This window comes from Aulostomus chinensis, chromosome 4 (genome assembly GCF_037954235.1).
Source record: "Aulostomus chinensis isolate RoL2024-O1b breed Wild chromosome 4, RoL_Achi_v1.0, whole genome shotgun sequence".
In the NCBI taxonomy this organism is placed as follows: domain Eukaryota; kingdom Metazoa; phylum Chordata; class Actinopteri; order Syngnathiformes; family Aulostomidae; genus Aulostomus; species Aulostomus chinensis.
Window position 1 is genome coordinate 12392869 of NC_141323.1, and position 15557 is coordinate 12408425.

At 44.8% G+C, this 15557-nt stretch overlaps 2 protein-coding genes across 5 annotated transcripts in view; one reads left to right on the forward strand and one right to left on the reverse strand.

Moving 5' to 3' along the window:
* lin7a (lin-7 homolog A (C. elegans)) overlaps positions 1-7752 on the reverse strand; it is a 38420-nt gene extending 30668 nt beyond the window's left edge. For both annotated transcript variants that reach the window (XM_086201860.1, XM_086201861.1), the window contains exon 1: positions 7654-7752. In XM_086201860.1, the coding sequence (XP_086057986.1) occupies positions 7654-7690 (37 nt within the window). In that variant the 5' untranslated portion in view covers positions 7691-7752. The remainder of the gene's footprint in view (positions 1-7653) is intronic.
* The window catches only part of acss3 (acyl-CoA synthetase short chain family member 3), an 84221-nt gene that overhangs the window by 21028 nt on the left and 47636 nt on the right, over positions 1-15557 (forward strand). The window contains exon 1 of one of the 3 annotated variants that reach the window (XM_086201845.1): positions 12657-12721. The exons of 1 other annotated variant lie outside the window; for it this stretch is intronic. The gene's annotated coding sequence lies outside the window, so the exon portion shown is untranslated. Of the gene's footprint in view, positions 1-12656; positions 12722-15435; positions 15488-15557 lie in introns of those variants that run through there. One more of the 3 variants, XM_086201846.1, reaches the window with a different exon arrangement.

Below are 15557 nucleotides of genomic sequence, written 5' to 3' on the forward strand. Positions count from 1 at the left end.
ACTTTTGAACTGCATTTTATAATGGAATGAAAAGGAAAAATCTCTTATTGGTATTCGTAATCACAGCAAAGTGGAAAAACCCTGGCTGAGATAGCTTGCTAGCTGTAAGGCAGGCTAATGCTGGCAGTCTCTGCTAGCCGGTGAGCTAGCTGGCGAGCTAACTAGATTAGGTGTTGGTTGCTCTGAAAACACTTGATTAATACCGTACATTTAATCGCTACGGGAGACACCTGAACTTGGGGTGAATTTTGGAGTGATTTGCTAACGAGAGGCTAGTCTCAACGGCGGTGTTGACCTCAGCTAGCACTTAGCTGCAGCACAGCACAGGGTAGCCATAGCAGAAGAGCCTCACATGGTTAAATCATGTTGAGATTCCGGCTCAAATGTCTGTTTAGTGGTCAGAGGATTTATCATTTACACTCACTTATAAAAGGGACTCAAAAAGACTGTTTTTTTTCTGCATTTGTGTTTATTGGCAGTTAGCCATCTACCTCATAGGTTCTTTACTGCCTCTCTACTGGATTTGAGTGTATAACAATAACAACAGCAGAAGAATCTGTGGAATTGGGGGTTTTCCAACTGATAATTCCACCCACCGAGTTTAAGGGGGCGGCCCTTGCGAACTACATAATCTACCTGAAGCTAACATGATGTAGCATCAATGTAGCATCATGTTTTCTAGCTAATGTGCAGTTTTTTTTTTAAGTTATTTTGTGGATTTTGCAGCGATGAGTGAAGATTTCTGTGGCGTTGTGCCGTGGATTTTTTTGAGTTGCAGACCGTCCTTTACTGCAGTCATAATAAACATCTTAAGACTCCAAATTTTAGTAGCCCCTTCATGCTAACTTCTTCCTGTCGAGTTCCCAGGTTTCCTTTCACGGTGAATGAAAGCTGATCATGTTTCAAAAACAAAAGTAACTTTGCAGAATTTAGAAAAAAGCAAATATCTCATGCTAAGAAGTCATCTGTCTCGTGCCTAAAGTCATGACCTGTCCACATACTCTCCCACCTCTGCTTCTCTACAAGATGCAAGAACTTATTTTGGGAGATGCAGTTGAAAAATACATCCAGTTTAAGAGAGTGATACTTGGAGGAGTCTTGAGATCAGGGAGGGATTCCAACATTTCATTATCAGCCCTGAAAAACAAGCATCAGTCGGGCAGAATTCATGAGTAAATGTTACACTTCCTTGCTAATTTAGTTCTGTCTCTGGATATCAGATCTCTTTCTCCCTCACAGAGCCACCAACGCTCATCTCATCACATTATCTCTACCCACTTACACTGGTAATAAAAGCTCTCTGCTTGTTTTCAATCTATTCTGCGAGAATAATCTAAATAGAAGGAGTGGGGGGAAAAAAAGAAAAGGTGTCACCACGGTTTAAAAGGACTGTAGCTGACGTTAGCTGTGAGGCACCGTGCTCAGATGGAAACTCATTTCCCCGAGCTTGTCTCATCAGGCTGTGTCTAAAAAAGGTCGTCCTCATCATCGGCTGATTAGAGGAAGAGCGCGGCGCCCGACAAAGCCGCGGCGACATGTAATGAAGGCTTCGGTACCCCACCAACTGGGCTCCACGACATTGTTGTGTTTGCACCGGGCAGCTCTCCAGTTTTCTGCTCTAATTAGTCCATTTACAATAGTGAGCAGGGCTGAGTGCAATTCATTTCCACTACTTAAAAGTGTCATTCTGACAAAACTGCAGCGATGTAAACAAACACATCAACGGCTGAGCTCATTAAAGCACGTTGTGATTAAATCCCAGGGAACTTTGGTTGTGTTTTGTGTTTTTCCCGGGTTTCCTCGCTGCCCTAAAACTTACACTTTCACCTCGGCGCGTAAGAGAAATGCCCCGTCTCCCCGACTCCGCTCCCGCCTTCCTTTCGTGCTATCTAGATGCCACGCATGACAAAATTAATAGTCCTACGAAGGCCACGCCATCTGCCACCGCCACTTTGACCCGCGTGCCCTTGGCGACTCTGATACCAATTCAAATCATAAAGGCTGAAATAAGCACATTCTAATGACTAAAAACTGGAGGACACGGTTTTTACCCAACAAGTCCTGTCCCCATGCCAACAGAATTAGCTTCAATTTGCCCTTCCAAGATGATCCCCTTGAAGCGCGACAAATAAATCACTATTTAATGACTCCTACAGGAGCCTGCGGTGGAAGCAGCCGCTGGAAAAACCTTTATTGTCTTCCTCTTCCTGACTAATTGCTGGACAGTTTCCCCTCAAAATTCAAGTCCTCCCCCCCCACCCCCCACCCCAGGTAACTTCAGGGGACGTCCGGGGAACTTAGTGGAGTTTATTCCTGCGTTGAAAGGAGGGATCTCAGCTTGTTAGTGCCTCTTGAATCCTTCCTATCACTGGTGTGACTGAGAGCACGTGACCCAACTGGAGTCTGGCTTCTTACCAGCAGACTCGCTGGGATCTTTCAGGAGGAAAATAAAGTCCTGGGGGGTCATGTGACGTCAGCAAGTTCCACAGCTGTATAGAAACCGACTCGCAAGAGAAAACTAACCGCTACACGAGGGCAGTACAGCTTTTTTTTTTTTTTTTTGGACTCACGACTCCCCCGAAAAATCAGGAAGGTGTTTTTTGTTTTGTTTCTTGGCAACAGACAGAGAGAAAAATTAAATTTTTTAGTATAAAACAGATGTAAACTATAATTATACCAGCTGTTACTATAGACGAGTTTAAATTTTTTTTTTTTCCATCTGCAAATTCAAACATATCACTGTTACAGGCGGTGGAATGTAAGAAAAAAAACAAACATTTTCAACCACCGGAAATTCCCGCGGGGGAGGGGGGGGGGGGGTCCCGACAACGAGGTTGAGAACCGCTGCGCCGGAGTTGCCATTTTGAACCAATGTTTAAATTTTTTTAAAAAAAAGTCTTGGAAAGGGAAATGGAGCAGAGAATCTAACCTCTACAAACCGGAATGTGACGCAGCAACAAGATGCGTTCGGAGTCAGGACTCTTGGCTTTTCCTCAAAACTGAAAATCTATTATTTCCGTGGCCTTTCTCAGGTGTCACCCCCCACCCCCCACCCCCACCCCCACACTTTACCTGCACTTCCAACAAGTGAATGCAACAAGTTGCCGGCTTGTGGTTATCAAATGGAAATGAAGAAGTCAGTCACCAAAGCAGGAGTTGTAAGGCCTTGAATACTGAACACTGTCGTGTTTTTCGAGCAGCTCTTTTGTAATTATGGTTATCGTCTTCTGCAGCGACAGGATGTGCTTCAGCTGATAATACGGCTCCGTGCATTTAATTCACAGTAAAGTGGATAACAATGCCTGTCTGTTCTTCACTCCTCAAGTAAAATATCTTTGCTCAAACGTTCATGGCCGAACGGCATCAAACACAACTACGTGACGATGGAAAAAGACGCTTAACTTAACCGCCTACTAATAAAACCTATATGTCGCATAATAGAGTATGTGAATTATACCTGCTAAACAAAATTTGCATTGGCAGAGCGTTAACATTTACTTGTTCCCGTTTGGTCCAAATGGCAACAAGCGGACGCTCAGACAGCACGTGGCGCTGATATACGACCTCGTCAGATCCGGAACAATTCAAGAAGATCGAACTGCTACGTTCAGTCGTGCATCCATCCATGCATTTTCTTCCGCTTATCCCGTTAAGGGTTGTGGGGGGGTGGAGCCTATCCCAGCAGCCATCAGGTGAGAGGCGGGGTTCACCCTGGACAGGTCATCAGTCCATCACAGGGCCAACACATAGAGACAGACAACCATTGGCTCTCCCAGACACACCTACGGTCAATTTAGAGTCTGGATTAACCTGGTCCCCTCTTGATGTCTTTGGACTGTGGAGGAAGCTGGAGTACCAGAGAGAACCCAGCAGGAACAGGGAGAACATGGAGACTCCACCCAGAAAGAACCCGTGCCTGAGCCGGGACTTGAACCCGCAACCTTCTTGCTGTGAGGCCACAGTGCGAACTACTGCACCACCGACTGTCGCCATCATGCCACCAAATCTCATCTAAATCCATCCACAGTTTACTCCGTTATCCCGCGAACAGTCGAATGCCAGCGATTGATAGGGATGCCTTTAGAAACGACTCCATGTTGTTCCACAGCTCTTTTTTTTTGTTTTGTTTTTTTGGTGAAGGATCAAGAGAAAGCCAGACTCAACTACGGTGACCTTTGGTGAACTCTGTGTCCTCCCGCAAAGGTTGCCGACTGTGGGACGGGCCTCCTCGCAGCCCAGCGCCAGCTCTCTGAGGAGTGTCTGCCCTGCTTGTGTAAAGTATGAATCCATTGTTCTTGCTGGTTAATCACAGTCGTTTCCTCTGACAACAACAAGAACCCCAGTGTTGGAAGATCTTCTCATCCTGCCGTGCCCCGACAACATCCTCTCCGTTACCTCCCGTGTTTGAAAAACTCCACAGCCCAAGATGGAACTACCTTTTAATTATGTGGCGGGTTTTTCTTTTCTCCCCCCCCCCCCCCCCCCCAAAGATCTCAGCAGCTGAAAAAACACAACCCTTGTTATGTCTCTATCGGATGAAAATATTACCCTCGCGCCGTGACAGATGCCAGCTGCAGACCGGTTAAATACATGTGCCACAGCGTGTGATTATGGATGCGGCCCACAAGCTGAGGTCACATCCAAGTCGGTGTGAAAGACTCAGGCTGGATCCGATGCACGCCGCACCTCCCTGGAAATGTTGCTACGTCACGGCTATAACCGCTCTGCATATCTATTTCCGCACCATCTCCTCCTCCCTTAAGAGGGCCGAGCTCTTTAAAGCAGAATATTTCTTTCAGTTAATGTGTCTCTTATTCGGTAAAAAAAACAATACCAAAACAAAACAAAACAAAACAGTGGGAAAGTCGCACCGCCAACTAGTGTTTCGGTGGTATAATTGCAGCACAGAAGTAGAACCAGTCATTTGCCTGAACGACACGTTAAAAATGAGTACTGTAAGGTATATTTATCATCTCAAAAGTACAATACTAGTCTTTAAGATGCCAGAAGTACACGTTTTGACTATCAGATGGGGTACAAGGCGATCTGAGGGGTGCACACCCACTAACAAACACTCCTGTAGCTGCAGACTGACTTTTACTTGCCATGGTGGAAAGTACCGAGGTATTTTTACTTAAATTATATAATTACACACAATGTTGGGGTACTTTTCTTGAGTATTTCTAATTTACTTTCCTACATTTTTCTTAATGCACTATATTCGTCTTCTTTTTTCGCGTTGAATACTTGGTATAAGAAGCTAAGAGGACACAATCTAGCGAGCAACTCGAGGGTTGGGAGCCGCTGATCCACCGTGCACCCGTCCTAAACATGGCTGCTCGCTCCACCTCTACTCTTGGACTCCAGCCATATTGGATTATTGATTTCTCTAAAATCTTTTAACATCTTCTACATGCTTTGATTGATTTTGTGCCATTTTAATGGATACCCCCCCCCTCCCCAGCTTATCCACCTCTCTGTGTTTATCTGTTTACCCTCCGCGATGCTCTGACTCATTCCATCATCTCTACATTGTACAGCGTTCCTGCGTGCAGCAGCAAAGCCTGACAACCCAGAGCAACAGAAATTAGCGAACAGGCAGCAATTAAGCGTACAGACAAGTTAGACTTCTTTAAATGCAAGAGGAGGAGTAAATGGGACTAATTACTTGGATTCTGAATAACAACTAACAAAAGTCTGTTTGCCTGTATGAGTGTTTATCCTCCCACCTGATACATGTATTTATAGCAGCTCTGCGACTGCTAGACTGGGAGTTGATTACTAAGCACAGAGGAAATAAGTAGAAGATGACTTCTTTCTCTATATCTGACAGCTTCTATTTCCTATGCAAGACTTGTGCAATATTACATTTCATCATGCGGCGGAGTGCATGGGAGATAGGATTTCTGCACTTGTGATCTAAAAATCTTCACTTCGAGTTAGAAACACGCGCTGGGTCATTTACTGCTGTAGATATGAGGTATAACTTCATGAGTTACTGCTGTAATTTAGAGTGTTTGTGACATTTGGTGCATCTCATTCATGGGTTCAAGCTTTATTGCCACGTCGTCGTGTAATACAGCCACGGTACAGATTCATATCCCATAAATTTATGTTAATAAGTTCTTCCCTTGTGTCCCTCTGGATCGACTACTGCTTGTCCTATTACTGTGCGGCGAGATGGCGGCACATGTACTCGCAGTAGCAGGGCTCTGTTTATGATTATTTATTTATATAGCGACTACTTATGGCAGTATTTGTGATGGTTTATAGTATACCTACTTCATCCAGTGGCTGGTTTTCTCCTAACTTCAATATATGAAGTTCTAATTAACTATTATTATTATTATTATTATTACTTGAAGTAGTAGTAGTAGCATTACTCATCTTAGTATTATGCTAGTAGTAATAGTAGCATTACTCATCTTAGTATTATGCTAGTAGTAATAGTAGCATTACTCATCTTAGTATTATGCTAGTAGTAATAGTAGCATTACTCATCTTAGTATTATGCTAGTAGTAATAGTAGCATTACTCATCTTAGTATTATGCTAGTAGTAATAGTAGCATTACTCATCTTAGTATTATGCTAGTAGTAATAGTAGCATTACTCATCTTAGTATTATGCTAGTGTGTATTAAAGTGTACATCAACTCTCTCTCCCTCTCTCTCTCTCTGGTCGAGGCAGATGGCCGCCACTTCCGTGGAGTTCAGGTCTGTATCTCCCGATATTGCAACAACTTTTCCCCCGCTGCTGTCACAAAAGCGCTTGTTCTTCAAATGACTCAAGTCTAGTCTAAGTCTCCCTTGATTCGAAAGTGCCACGTGATGCTGTTTGTTGTGATTTTGGTGCTGTATACAAACGCGGGAGGGATTCCGACTCAGGAAAACCCCTGGGCGGCATTCACGGTGCTGCCAACGGCCACAAACGTTATTACACTGTTATAAAATGTAATAGGAGGAGAGAAATGGAATGTGAGAATCCCTTCCCCTGTGGAAGAGGTCAGGGTTCTCCTCAAATATGTACATCACATTTACTCTCCAAGCTCTCAGTAAACACTGACTGTGGAAGCATGTGTGCATCATCACGAGTAGCACAATTTGCATACTGAGTGTTTCCAGCAAGTAAACACGCCTTGTCCGTGTTTGCTCGACTACAAGAGGCTCCAACCTCCTCTTAATCGAATATAAAAGTTGTCCCCCGAGCTCGTCGAACAAAGTCGCCGCAAACGCGCCTCAGGAATCGGTCTGGTTTGGTTTGCTGATGACGAGCGGGGAGCGAAACAGTCTTGATCTTACCGAGCAGGTTACATAATAGATGGGAGTAATAGACGAAGCGTTCCACGAGCGGTGTGTGCACGCCTGTTTGCCTCAGAAATGATGGTGGATTCATGCGTCCTTCCTCCAAAGCTGTGAGCGCTCCATTCTGCAAGGAAGAGGGGGGAAGAAAAAAAAAAAAAAAAGGCACGCACGGAACCCCTTTTATTAGACTGGCTGGAGCTCATGTTGCCTTCAAATAACGACCGATGCTGGAAAATGTGCCGGAAATAATCCGAACCGGATACCGACACCTGGACCTCGGTTCTCTCGAAGTTAACAAAGCGTGAAAAACCACCAACAAGCGGCGGACATGCAGAGCTGCGAGCGCCTTACCTCGATCCAGGGTGAGCGGTTGGACCACTGTCGCCATGACTGCTGTTTACTGGAGACTGGAGAGACTACAAGAGCCGCAGCATCACTGAGAGAGAGAGAGAGAGGGGGGGGGGGGGGGAGAGAGAGAGAGAGAGAGAGAGAGGGAGGGAGCGCCCCATCCTCATTATGTCTCATCACCTGGCATTGTTTGTACGGAGCCCTGGAGCGGCCATGCAGAGAAAAATAGATATTCAAATGATGAGTCAGTAATTAGTTCCCACAATTTAGTTATTTTAAGGCTACAAAATAGGACTTACTCCCTTGTTATTTTTGTAGCCACAAAATACAACCTGGTCCCTCAATCTGATCAATTCGTGGCCTTGAAATATAACTAGTTCCCACAACTTAGTTACCGTGAGACCACAAAACAGTCCTCCCTTGTTTAATTTGTGGCCACACATATAACGTGTTCCCTCATTTCAATTCATTTGTGGTTGAAGAAAAATTAGTTCCCGCAATTTAGTGACTTTGAAGCCACCAGATATAACTCGTTCCCTCAATTTACTTAATTTGTGGCCATGTGGTGAGATGAGCTCCCTCAGTGTTGCTATTTTGAGACCACAAGATGAAACTCGTTCTCTAAAAATGAAATTGAGGCCACGAGGTGAATTGATTCCCACTATTTAATTATAGTGTTGCAACAAGATGTAACCTGTTGACTCCATATGCTTATTTTCTTTTTAAATAATTTGTTACCAAGAGATTTAACTTGTTTCTATAATTTGAATAATTTGTGGGTAATAATTAATAATAAAATAAAGTGAACAAGCTACTCTTTATGTCATGGCCACAAATGAGCTAAGTTAAGCTAAATTGCATGGCTTCTAAATAATTAAGTTTAGGCAACAAGTTTTGTCTTGTGGCATCAAAATATAGACTGTCTCCATAGTTTAAAGAAGAACAATTGCGGGGAAAATGTGGAATAAATTACCATTTTAACAATTATCATACACAAGACCGGGTGGTTAATTCAGGCATTGAACATGAAATTAATTTACAACGGAGAGCAAAATGAGCTTCCCCGTGTCGGATGATGTACGAGTGAGGTTCCTCGCTCGACATTTGATTTCACGTTCATTGATTAAAGTGTAAATTCACCCTCCGCTTACTGGAAATCTGATTGTAAGAGGCGGAACCTACCGGCGTGATTTGTGACATCATAAATAGCGCAGAAATCGATGTCGTCCGGCGAACGCAAGTGTGATGCGGAGACGAGAAGCCTCCAGTGCACCAGGGTGGACTTTAAGGAGACGTCGGAGGACATCCTGCGCCCGGCGGAGAAATGGAAACCATTTGCATATTCATATCACCTGGTGTTTTAATGAGGGCGAATGAGTGGGTGGCATTTTAAGGGTTTTTATTATGGTAATTATGAAGTTTCTGACACACACTGTAGTGTTCATGAGAGTACTTTAATATTCCTTCATAAATCTATGTAACGGAAGGCACTGTCGGAGGTCAAAGGTCACTGGCAGGCACACATCAGCATCCCACCTTCATGCATTTTTATGTTGTGCTTTATTCAAGTGGAATTCTCTCCTTGTGCTCCGTCACACGACCGCGTGGCTTCGTCATACGCCGCACTTACGGCTCGCCGGTTTGCACGCTGATTCCCACTGTTGTGCGCGCGCGGCGCACGTGCTCACGCTCAGCCGCGCATAATCCATTCATCCTATGCAGCTCAGAGATCAGCTGATTGCACTAGCCATTGATGTCGATTGTGAACTGCTGAGCTACGCTGCTTGTTATCTCCCCTCAGGGCTGCATCCACGCCACGCAGCCCGATAAGGACGGAATGATGATAGTGAACCTAAGTTGAAGGGCTTAAGGATTAATCCTCATGTTTATGTGTTAGCTCAGAGCCGAGGCAAACCACGGTCACTCCTCATTTGCCGCGGAGCTCCTGCTTCACGGTGCCTGCTGCTGTGGCATATCTCACCCAAGGCCAGGAATTACTCTTGACAGGAGCGGCGGCGAACCATAACATGTAGCCAACGTCTGTTTAAAGCGCCGCGGCGTGTCACAAGGTAAACAATGACTTGGCCGCGACAAATCCAAGCTGTAAACGCGACCCGAGACGAGGACCCTCAGAGCAAATATATAGAAAGTCAAATCACATGAATCCCATTAGCGAGGCTTTGCATGAAAAGTTCCCCTGCTTGAGCCTATAGCCCTGTGGGAAGCAATTACCTGGCTCCTATCGCACCTCATTTAAAGTCAGTTGCTATGGAATGACTCCAAGAAAACACTTGGGGGGGGGGGGGGGAGAGAAAAAGGTAAAAATTTTATGTACCTGCTGATTTCTGTTAGATAATATTTTCATCATTTTTGGAGATGTTTTATTCTCTTGTTATAATTACCTCTACCATGAAAGCCTTGGGTGGCATTTTAGTGTTTTTAAGCAGGGTTATGCTAAAACGATGAGGCGTAGAGTAGGAAGACATCAATAGAAACACGCTGGAATGAGTAATAAAACCTCCAGCTTGTGCTGAACGCCCCGATTCCTCGTCTGAAATCCAAAGTATTGGTTAAATACCTAAAAAAACAAAACAAAAAAAGAAGTCACGAAAACTACACTTTCAAAGTATTTGTGTGACTCAAAAAACGTTGGCTAGCGAGCGGCTAAACGAGGAAGGAGGCCGGTTGTGGCGAGGCTGAAGTCGCGCACCCTCGGCGTCGCTGTAAGAAGTGCATTTACACTTAAAAAATAATAAGAAAAAAACAACTGTTCATTCCTGAAGGCCGTATATCCGGATTAAATGTTTAAGGCGACATGTCAACAACGCAGGTTTTGACCCAAAGATCCTCTGCGATTGAAGAGGAACCAAAAAGATGAACCATCAAGAATTTCTGAGAAGAAAAAAAAAATGGTGACGAATGCACATGAGGCCTTGAGGATGAAAAGATTTTGGTGGTCAAAGGTCACGGCCGGTAGTGTTGTTGAGGACGCAAACAACCCTAAAGTGGTATTTGGTTTTGTTGTTGTTGTTTTTTTTAATGGTTTAGCAGATGTTTCAGAAACCGTACGATCGTTAAACGTAGCCTCATACACGTGTGGGGGGAAGTCACGGAGGTACACGGATATGAATGTGTAGGAGCGTCGGCTGGCAAGCCTGCTCACGTTTTATAAACTGCCCACAGTCCATATGTGAGTGAGGCAGCTACCCACCCCCACACACACACACACACACACACACTCACTCGCACACACAGCTGCATGCAGATGTACGCCCGTAGTAAGTGGTGGGCTGCAGGGATGGATGACGAGGGAGAGGGCTTAGAGAGCGTACAGAAAGAGGGCACAGAGAGATTAGGCTCTCGTCCATACGAGCTGGGATCCAGTTGGGAGGTGGGATTACTCCACTGTGCTCTTAAAGCCCTTCAACTGCGTGCGAATTGATTTCTGAAAAGCCTACAAAAAGAAATGCAAGAGGTCCATGTAGACATAAGAAACGTCGCCGATTACAGCGTGGGACGTGAGTCTGCGTCAGAGCCCCAGTCGTGTATGTCGGGGAGACTCCTCCAACCATCACGGCCTTCAAATGTTGGGCGCGTCTGATCTGGTCAGAGCGCTGGACGTAGTGCCCCCCCCCCCCCCCCCCCCCGCCCAGGTGTTGAGCCTTCCTGTTGCACTCCTTAAAAAAAATGGAACGGAGAGGATTTCCTTTCAACAACCTCTGCAGCGCCGGACGCGTCTCGCCAGGCCCTGAAAAAGAGCACATTTACCACAGACCCACTTAAAACAAAAACCTGTTGGAAATGTTTCCGTCGGGATGCTCTTGCTTGCTAAAGCCTTTTTTCTTCATCCATTGAAGATGGGTTTTTTTTTTTCCTGTATATTTTATGAGTAAGCTCCATCAGGCGGCGGCTGACAGATAATGAAAGCACATCATGGTGTAAACATGTGGGAGGTGAAGCGGCAGATACACTTGCAACGGGAAAAAAAAAAAATAATAAGAGTGTTGAATTTTTAACAGGACGAAAATAGAACGGCGTCTTTAACGGCAGTTTGCTTATGAAGCCCGCTGCGATGCTCAGTCGCGCTCTCTCCAGTGGCTGCGTGGTTATCGACTGATAGTTGAATTGGAATGTGATCCCAAAAAAAACCCAACCCCTGTGTGTAAAGACGAGGATGAACTCTGGCTGTCTTCCCGCTCGGCGATCAGCGCTTTGAGCTCATTTCATTTAAGGGGAAAGAGAACCGAGAGTCGAATTAACTTCCCCGCACGAATGAAATCAAACGAGAAATTTCCGCTTGGTTGTTGTACGCCGCCGCTAACCATGAGCAGAACGCTTTCTCCTGATTATTCAGAATGAATCCAAGGAGGCGTTACTGAGATGACGTGCGTGCCGAGCGTCGCACGTTCGTGGATGTTTGACCTTCATCCAGTCAGGGAATCTCACCAAGGCTTGTTTTTGGGTTGTTGCTTGTTTTTCGTCTTTGCCTCCAGTCACAGGTTTCTGCAGCTTTCAGGTCGTCCCTTACGTCAAATGTTCCTGTCTCACATTTTGCGTTTCGGGAAACTGTCAGTACGTGAACACGGTGTGATTTTGTCACAATTGTTAGCGTTAAAAAAAAAAAAAAAATACTGTTACGGCCAGAATTTGATTTGTGTAGCCACATTGACCTTTGACCTCTAGCCACCGCAGTCTTTTCTACCGATCGTTGAATCCCAGGAAGCGTCTGTGCCTAATTTAAAGACCTCCGCTCAAGGTTTTCCTGTGAAATCACAACAACGAAAATGGGCTGAAATCCTGTGAAGGTGAGGTAACGGTGACCTTGACCTTTGATCTTTATCTTTTTTTTTGTGTGTGTGTCCTTGAATCCAAGTGGAGGTTTGTGTCAGATTTGAAGGAATTCCTGCCAGGCGTTCCTGAGGTATTGCATTAACAAGAATGGGACAGACGTGATGGATTTGGAAGGTGACAGCAACCTTGACCTTTGACCTCTCATCACCAAATTCTTCCCAGCTGATCCACAGGTCCCCGGTAAACGTCTGTGCCAAATGTAAAGACATTCCCACCAGAGGTACCACATGAGCGTGTGTGGGACAGCCATCGCGCACGCACACACACACACACACACACACTCACACACACGTGAGGTAACATTGCACCTGACCTTTGACCTTTATCTTTTCAGTTTGTCCTTGAATCCAAGTGGACATTTGTGTCAAATATGTTGAAAATCCTTCATGATGTCCCCGAGACACAACTTGAACGAGATTGGGGCAGATAATGCGTTCATGTCAGGTGACCTTGACCTTTGACCTCAGTCCATCCTCACGGCCCAGTGGATGTTTTTGTAGAATTTAATAAACATCCTGCTCTCTGCATTCCTGACCCGACTGCAAGTACAAGAATGGGATGGACATCGTGTATATGTGAGGTACCAGAGACCTTGACCTTTGACCTTTGACCTCGGATCATCGGTTCACCTGGGAGACAACCAAAAAAAAAAAGCCCAGATGCCTCCAGCCCACGGCCGTCGTCGGCGCGGAGGAACATTTATGCGCTGAGTTCTTTTCACGTAGCAATTTGAAAGTTGGTGATCTGAATCTCAATTCCAGGACGTCCACACTTGAGTCACGGCCGCGCTCTTACACGCATTCGATGATGTCACATCCGTGAAACCCATTAGCTCTTGCTGACGCTGATGAAAGGGATACACGTCGTCAGCGTCTGTTTCATTCCTGTTTAGAAGACGATATCGCCGTTCTTCCGACAGATGATAACGTCGACTCCAATCCCTCTCACGCCTTCCCGCCAAACGCAGCATCAAAAACCCATTAAAAAAAAATAAAGTAAAATGGCAGTCATCATCTCCAGACTAATTTGATTATGAATCCATATTCAGAGTGGCTACGAGGGGGAATAATTGCTCGGAGATTAATCACTTGTAGATAGACTGCGGTAATTTGCATCTAACTGTTTCCAAAGGCCAGCCAACTGATTCCCGCTTCTAAAGATTCCCACTCATGGAATCAGAGCGGAGGGCGGGATGGAGGAGGCGTAATGAGCCACTTCTGACCCCAGTTGAGGTCTGATCAGCCGCTGCAGGCGGTGATTAGTCCGGCGGAGAGTTTGAGAACGGCACGTAGCGTATTCTGGTGATTAAACCTGCATAAAAAACATCCGGATGGGGTGATTAACTGACACCTTTAACTGAACAAACGACAGAGCCTGGAGCTCTTGAGTCTGATTGTCCTGCATGAAGAAGAAGAAAAAACCCAAAAAACTGCAGGAGCGCAGTTGCTGAAGTACTCGAAGTAGAAATGGAGGCTCTTGTCCAGCTGGGATCAGGCGTCGACGTGAGCCAGGTGGTTTAATTTTAGCTGAAAATGAAAAGCAGCTCGATGTTGTGAGACGACATTCGCCTGACAACAAAATCCAAAGTAAAAAAGGTGGTATTTTCATTTCTACTTCTACATCTCAGACGGAAATGTACTTTTATCCCTTTTTTTTTTTTGTCGTGTTTTACCATTCTTGTCAACGCGAAGTCTCGGGAACGTCGCGCCTCAAACTTCCACCGGGACTCAGGGCTGAATTAGTAAGATTTTAGAGGGTCAAAGGTCACCGTCACTTCAGGAGAAAACAAAACCTCAGCGACACCGTGAGGGAATTTACTCAAGTACAGGTCATGCATCCGCGGGGACTCACTGGATGACCTGAGAAAAAACTGGAAGGTCAAAGGTCAATGTGAAAGGTAACGGTACTTGTTGTTTGTTTTTTTAGCGGAATTTTTTTGTACTTACACATGAAAAACTTTACAGTATACATCGTTCAACAGTTTATGCAAGCACAGCTGAGATAACTAGTCATAAATCAGTTACTGGGCTATTTTGATAGCAGTTCAGCTGCTTGACCAACCGCTGATGCCCCCAAAAATAAAGGTGCCTCGCAAAGGTGGTTTCTCAGCGCTGAGAACTTTGTTTTTCTGGATATTTGCGTACTTTCCATCTACTACTCAATGCAGTACTGGTACATTTACACCAGTAAAGGATATGAACCTTTCCTTCACCGTTAGTGAACAGCGCATATGTGCTGTCGCAAACTTTACCTCTTAAAATGTAATAGAAATTTAAACCGTTATGAGGGAAATCGCTCAAAAAAATAAATACTCGTGTCTGAAAATAACAGAAAAAGATGTAGTTTTTTTTTTTTTTTTTTTTTTAAAACCTTGATCAAAGCATTCAGACCATCGGAGGAAAAAAAAAAATCAATCCTGAAAATGTTTATCTCAGGTGCTTTGTCCATCGAGCATCTTTTAGTCTGGTACTTCTTAGGACACTTGATATATTTTCTTCCCCCTCTATGAATATTCAACCAAAAAAAAAAAACGTTGGTTTTTTTTTTGCACTTTCTTTTAAAAGTCACGCGCCGGCGTTGAGAAATGTCACTCAAAAGAGTAGACAGACTTTTCCGGTGACTGACGCGTTTACAAGAAAAAAAACCCCTCTATAAATAGAAACACGTGGCCTGAAAATATCAGGTTGATGAGTTACTCAACCGGGGTCGCCGGTGTTCAAGGGTCACTTCCAGGAGGTTCAGCCAGATTACAGATATTTACCAGAGGGGTGGGGGACGGCGGGGATGAAAGTCGCCGTCCCAGTGGTGTGTGTGTGTGTGTGTGTGTGTGTGTGTGGGGGGGGGGGGGGGGATTTCACAAGATACCATAAAGTTACTCAACGGAAAAGATTAGAGCAACCTCACTCCCTCTGAGAGTATATGCACATAAAAAAAGGATATAGAATAAAAAAAAAAAGATGGAATGAAGTACTAATGAAAAATAAAGGTATGGACGCAACTTCACCAGTGTTAATTTAATTAAACCGACGCGGGGGGACATTGGACAACCCGCGAGA